This window comes from Egretta garzetta, unplaced genomic scaffold (assembly GCF_000687185.1).
Source record: "Egretta garzetta isolate BGI_Z169 unplaced genomic scaffold, ASM68718v1 scaffold1244, whole genome shotgun sequence".
In the NCBI taxonomy this organism is placed as follows: domain Eukaryota; kingdom Metazoa; phylum Chordata; class Aves; order Pelecaniformes; family Ardeidae; genus Egretta; species Egretta garzetta.
The window spans coordinates 26,085-32,240 of record NW_009259541.1 but is presented as its reverse complement, the minus strand read 5'-3'; the positions used below and the strand labels follow the sequence as shown (position 1 = coordinate 32,240).

Below are 6,156 nucleotides of genomic sequence, written 5' to 3'. Positions count from 1 at the left end.
TTCACACGTAACCCCCACGAAACGGCGTCCCCCAAGACCAACCGCTTGGGGCAGGAGTTCTGCCGCCCCCCGCTCCCCCCCCGCCGCAGCCCGAGAACGGCCCTCGGGAAGCCACGTGTACCTACCTCGTGTTAACTCAATACCTTTTTTCTGAATCTTCTTTTTCTTTTTGCTGGGAGATTTCTCCTCTCCGTCCTCCTCCATGGGACGCTTCATTGGGGTGACGGCGTACGTTGTACTGGGAGGAATCTGGACTGTAACGACCGTAACGAAACCCCCCTCAGCACGGCGGTTCCCAGCAACGACAGCCTCGGGTTTGGTTTGGGTGGGGGTTTTTATTTCGCCCAGTACCTACCAGTATAGTCGACAGGGTTCTCGTTCTTTGGTTTCTTGGGCATTTTGGAAGGCAGGGGATCCATCCCCAAGACTTTGTGAAGCTGGCCAAAAGCCGCAAGCCTCAGAGCATGCTAGAAGGATTAAAACACGTGTGAGCGGGGCGCGCGGGCGGCCACACCAAGCTCTGTTCCCTGCACAGTTTCAGACAGGACCATTCTACCCACCCCTACACAGAAATCCTCAGCGGTTTAAATAGGACTCTCTGGATTTTATTTATTTTTTTTTTTATTTTAAATTTTTTTTCAATTTTTTTTTTAAATTTTTTTTTTTTTTTTTTTGCTTTGTTTGGAAGTTCAACCCAAAATACGGGTCATGGTAGCAAGTCACTATTTAAAACCTGATGCTTTTGCTTCTGGATTGGCCAAGCTACAAATTCCTCAGCGGTGTGGGACCCATTGGTATTGCTTTTACTGGACTGGGTATTACCAAAGTTAACACCGACCTCCGTGAGGTTACTAAACTACCATTAACCAAGACGGGAGTTCAGAGGCAGTGGAACTGATTTAAGTTTTCGTAACATCTGTAGGCAAAACTATACCTGAGCACTCTGTGTGATATCTTCCCTTTGTTGTCTGTCTAGATGCCCAATAGCATCAGTGGCTTCTTTTTCACAAGGATCATAAATACCAGAACCATCTGAAGGCAGGAAACAAGGAAGATATGCAGAGAATTATCCTGGTGTTTTCTAAAGCAACTAAACTAAGTATTCCCTTGGCATCAATCAACACTCATCTCTCGAAGAACACGGACTGACATGATCCATCCAATGTCCAACATTCTGAAACTCGTCTGGACTATTTTTATCTTTTTTTTTTTTTTTTTTCACACGTACAATTAGCAGTGGAGCTGGTCACGACCACTCAGGGAACCAATTTTACGCTTGTAGAAACTGGTACCTCTCTCTACGGGGGTTTAACGTCATGGGTCCGAGGCTCTGAACAGACGTGCCCTACGGTAACGGCGAGGTATTGCCGTCCCCGTGAACGCCGGGGGGCTTTCTGAGCTCCGAAATCTACGCTGCCCGCACGGATAACAAGGGAACGTAACCGCGCCGGGAAGCTTCACCCGCGTTTTCAGCTTCGCTTGTGAAATGTAAATGCAGAGAACCACCTAACCTGGCATAACGATTCCCGAGGCGAGGCATTCGAGAACTCTCCTCAGAGCCTCGCCAGCGCCCATGGGTCTGTTGGCGGTTCCGATCGACTTCTCGCACAGCAGCTCCAGAGGCTGAAAGACAGTTGGGAAGCGTGAGAGGAAGCGAAGGCGGGCGCTGCCGTTCCGGCGAGAAGCTGCTCCAAGTTCACGAACGATCGTTGCGATTGAGCGATTGGCGCCGCGGGCATCGCGTAGGCGTCTTTAAGGGCGGAAGCTTTCCTCACACGACATGGCTCTCTAACTTACGGAACGGGCGCAGGCTTGAAGGGAGCCGGAGCGCCGCCTCGGCTTGGAGAATTGGTACCAAACCCCCCAAAAACAACAAAGCCAAAAAAAAAAGAAAAAAGGAAGAATTACCCATCCTCTCAGCGGCGCCCAGGTAGGAACGCGAGTGCACAGGTCTCGCAGCACTCGAATCACGATGACGCACGACTTCAGCCCGTTCGCCCTGGCCTGGGGTAGGAAGCAGAAGCAGGCACGCAGTCAATAACCCCGCCACAACGGCCCCTCGGCAGACATTCATTTTCTGCGGTGCTACTTTGTCAAGGGTAAACAGTATTTCGCGTCACCGTTTTAGAGCAGCAGAGTACGAAGGCGACATTACTCTTAGCACAACGCAGCAGCTACGTGTCTACTCTTTAAAAAAAACAAAAAAAAAAAGGTTCCTTCTGAACGTTTAACTCGCTTAAGTGCCTCTTTAGCAACTGTACCGCTGACAGACGCTAAGTTCAGCACGTCTAGCTACCATCCGACGTTACAGTATTTTAAATATAAAAAAAAAACAAAAAAATAAAAACCAAAACAACACAGCCCCTTAATACTTTACACATTTTCTACTTAAAGACAAATATAAGAACAAAATGCAAACCTGGAACCACTTGGCGTGTCGCAGTGACGCCAAGGCAGCAAGGCATTTCTGCCTGTCCAGAACGTCCGGGGAGTCGTTGACTGATAGCGTTTCTATTCGTGGATGGAATAAGAAGACAAGGCACAGTTTGACCAAGGGGGTTCTGTCAGGCGGAGAGGGGATGAGGCAGCTTCCCAACGGGCAGCTGAGGCTCCCAAAAGATCCTGATCTAGATCCTGTACCTGGAAGGATGGTCTGCAGTGCGCTCGCCTAGCGGCCTTGCTTACAAATTAAAAACTGCAGAGGGCAGCGGGGGGGTGGGGGGGGAAGTTCAATTAACAGGGATGGACTGGGATCTCTTCTGGGAGGAGATGGGGCGTGGAACTCGATGGGAGAGGACAGAAATCCTTTACGACTCGGATGAAGCGGCAGCATACGAGGCCGGTAATAGGTAACGAAGGGCAATTTATTGAAATAAACCCCCACTCTGCGTTCAGAGCGTAGCTTTAGCGGGGGAGTGAGGTGGGGGGAGGAAAAAAAAAAGCTTTGTGAGGATCGAGGGAACCCCCTCCGCCCGTGAGGCTTGACTGCCCCGGCCCCAACCCGTGACAGAGAGCGTCCTGTTGGTCAAAGGTCCAGCGTCCCTAAAATTGACAAACTAGAAGGCTCGGTAGACGAGGTCAGATATCAAAACCATAGACAGTCAATAGAGCACAAAGATATTTCCCAGTCTGTGCTGCAGCAAAATTGAAGATAAGGTTTGGCCAAGGCAACAAAAAGCTCAAAAGTTTCTGAAGACCAGGGTTTTAGATAAGGCTAGCGCAGAGCGAGCGTTCGGAACCCGCCGATTCGCCAGCGCCGCGCCTACGACAGCGAACCCCTCGCAATCCAGGCGCCAAAAAACCGCCTGCCGATTCGTATTGCAAAGGGGATTTCCCAGAGCCAAGGGAGAAGCTAACTTTATCCAAAACTCTGCATCGCTTTCTGGAATTCGGGACTTTTAGCTGATGAAACAGCCAATCGAGGAGACCCGGAGCACCCCTCAACTCTTGCTGCAACACAAACCGTGTGGAACATCCGATTTACATGCAAGTCATTCAACGAGAAGCCTTCCAGAGTTGGTTTTTTGGGTGTTTTTTTTTTTTTTTTGGTTTTTTTTTTTTTTTTTTTTGGTTTTTATAAACGCCCCTGCTTTATGGTGTTTATGTCGCTGCGCAGGCCACGCAGGCGGCCTGGTCCAAACCGAGATTAATACAACAAAGATGACGTGTTAGTGAACTACAGGCCCAAGTGGGAAAATTAAAAAAATAAATAAATAAATAATAATAAAAAAAAGAAAGATACCAAAATAAATAAATAAATAAACAAAAGGAGCAAAATCTCATCTGAAAGGTGCTACTCAGTTTCGGAAGCTCAGCCCGAATAAACCGGACCCGTGATCTCAAGAGGTTGGGGGGAGTCTCTCGCAGGATATTTTGAATTTGCACCGAAATAATCGTTGCCGCTTCGGCTGAAACTGAAGAGCACGCTTTGGCGGTGAATCACCAACGGAAACGGACGGGTTTTCCAACCGGCTGCCGGCTGGTTTCAGGCTCCCCTACCTCCAGCTAACTGTTTCTCCATTTCTTCTCTGACTACGGGCGACGTCAAGTGGATGGTCAGCGTCAAGGGCGGCTCTTTCGTGTTCTTAATTACAATCGCAGCGTCGCCAACCGACTGGATTATTTCGTACTTGTCTTCAGTAATAGCCTGCAATACAATTTCGCCGCTTAGCAAGCGTCTAATTCATTGCCAAGCGATTTGCAACATCCTCTTCCAACAAAAAAAAAAAAAACCCCCAAAACCCCGAGGTCTTATAAACAGAGCAGCTCGTTCCACACGGCCGTTCCAGAGTAACGCCACACGCCCGTGGAAATTCCTTTTCCAAGACAGAAACGGGCGTCAAACCCAACGCCCTCGCCGGCTTTTTGCGCCGTTTAAAAACCTCTCTGGCTTTGCTCTGCCGACAGCCCAGGGTTTTTTACTCACAGCAAGCTGGACTCCAAGGTTGTCGGCTACTTTCTCCAGGAGATCCGTGGTGGGTTTATCTTTGCACAGAAGAACTAGCTCGAGATCCAGGTCCCCCTTCAGCAACAGGCCTTTGGCTACCAGCCCCACGCGCATCACGCCCCGCAGGGTCCTGGTCAGCTGCTCCGTGGCCTTCTGATCCCTGCAAAGACCGAGGGCACGATCACCACGCCTTCAAAACCCGAAGGGTTAACGGCAGCACCGAAGCTCGACCCCCAGCTAAGGGGTAGGTCTGCAAAGATTAAATTACGACGCCGGTCCCCCACTCCCAACGCTGAAGGATTTACTACACCTGCCCTGATCTGGCTAGCGGTGTCCCGATCTAGTTGGCGGTGTCCCTGCTCCCGCGGGGGGGTTGGACTAGGTGACCTCTGGGGGTCCCTTCCAACCCAAACCATTCCATGATTCTGAAGTCGCTTCAGCCCTGGGGTTACTTCACTCCTCCTAGCCCCACAGCTAGGTAAAGCGACTTTCCCACTTTGGGCGAGCAGATCTTTACTAACCCAAGCGAGACGGCGCCACGACGTCCGGCAGCGCCCTTCGCAGGCACGTGCTCGGCGGTGTTCCTTACCCTCCTTCCTTATTTTCCTCTTCGGCTGCCGTCTCCATGGACTCTGTTTCTGGCTGCTCCCCGCTGACTTTCTCTTGCTCGTCGATCCAGTCGGACACAGCTTTGAGCGCTCGCTCCGTGTGGGACACCATATTCTGAACGGCCTCCAGCTCCTCCTGCGTCGGGTAAACGGCCGAATGTTTGGCCATCACGTGGCGGTCGTCGTTCACAAAAATACGCATCGGTCGCTGAAAAGGGATTTTGAAACAATTTTAGCGCGAGCGGAGTCACAGGTATTTACCTCGCGAGCCCAGAACCTCCCGATCCCGATCCTTACCATTTTTGCTTTTGAATGACTGTCCAAGCCTTCAAAATGTGCTTATTTAGATCCTTCCACCAAAAAGACTGCACCAGTACCACACTTTTCGGTAATCTGAAAGCAAAGGACAAACAGTTAGCGACGCCGGCGGGCTGGCCCAGCCCTGCAGCCCGCTTGCGGAGTGGACGCAGGAGCAGAAAGACCCGGGCTTTGATAACTGGAAGCGATCATGGAAATCGGAAGCCTGCAGGCTCGTTAGCGAAAGCCCAGTCTTCTGCTCCTGATGATTTGTATTCTTAAGCCCCGAGCAGCGCCCACAGTAACGATGACGGCCGGGTTTTGTCACGCAGCGGTCGCCCGTAACGATGCCGGCCGGGTTTTGCCCCGCAGCGGTCGCCCCGACTGCCCTTGGGGGTTCGCCTTAGCCGCCCCGTTAGCCGCCCCGCAGTCTAACGAGCGCCCTGCACTCATTCACCGACAGTTCAGCCCGGGAGCGAGGGCCGAGCGCGAGGCTTTGAACCATTCCCTCGCACGATCTCCCCATGAAGCAAAGACTGCACCCGACCGCTTGATTTTCCCTCCTACTTCTCAGTCGCGGCCACGAATATCTTATTTTGGCTCCTTATTCCCAACAGGCTTTCCCATTGGCACTGGGTTTCTCCAAAGCTCCTGCTCACATCCCTAAAACAAAGCGCGCCGAAGGTAGAGCACTCCCCGACGCACGCCGGCGCGGCCGGCACCGGGAGAATGAGCAGCCTGTCGGCTAACGCCGCTCCACCGGGGGAAGAACCAGGTTGCCATCACCTGGTCGCCAAGCGAGGC

The 6,156-nt window shown here is 51.7% G+C and overlaps 1 protein-coding gene across 1 annotated transcript in view; it reads right to left on the bottom strand.

Moving 5' to 3' along the window:
• The window catches only part of ILF3 (interleukin enhancer binding factor 3), a 16,109-nt gene that overhangs the window by 7,233 nt on the left and 2,720 nt on the right, over nucleotides 1-6,156 (bottom strand). Inside the window, exons 2-11 of the mRNA XM_035893233.1 lie at nucleotides 5,353-5,448; nucleotides 5,037-5,263; nucleotides 4,427-4,607; nucleotides 4,000-4,147; nucleotides 2,420-2,511; nucleotides 1,909-2,004; nucleotides 1,512-1,623; nucleotides 935-1,032; nucleotides 356-467; nucleotides 19-254 (exon numbers count right to left, since the gene is read on the bottom strand). Coding sequence (XP_035749126.1) covers nucleotides 19-254; nucleotides 356-467; nucleotides 935-1,032; nucleotides 1,512-1,623; nucleotides 1,909-2,004; nucleotides 2,420-2,511; nucleotides 4,000-4,147; nucleotides 4,427-4,607; nucleotides 5,037-5,263; nucleotides 5,353-5,355 — 1,305 coding nt within the window. The 5' untranslated portion in view covers nucleotides 5,356-5,448. The remainder of the gene's footprint in view (nucleotides 1-18; nucleotides 255-355; nucleotides 468-934; nucleotides 1,033-1,511; nucleotides 1,624-1,908; nucleotides 2,005-2,419; nucleotides 2,512-3,999; nucleotides 4,148-4,426; nucleotides 4,608-5,036; nucleotides 5,264-5,352; nucleotides 5,449-6,156) is intronic.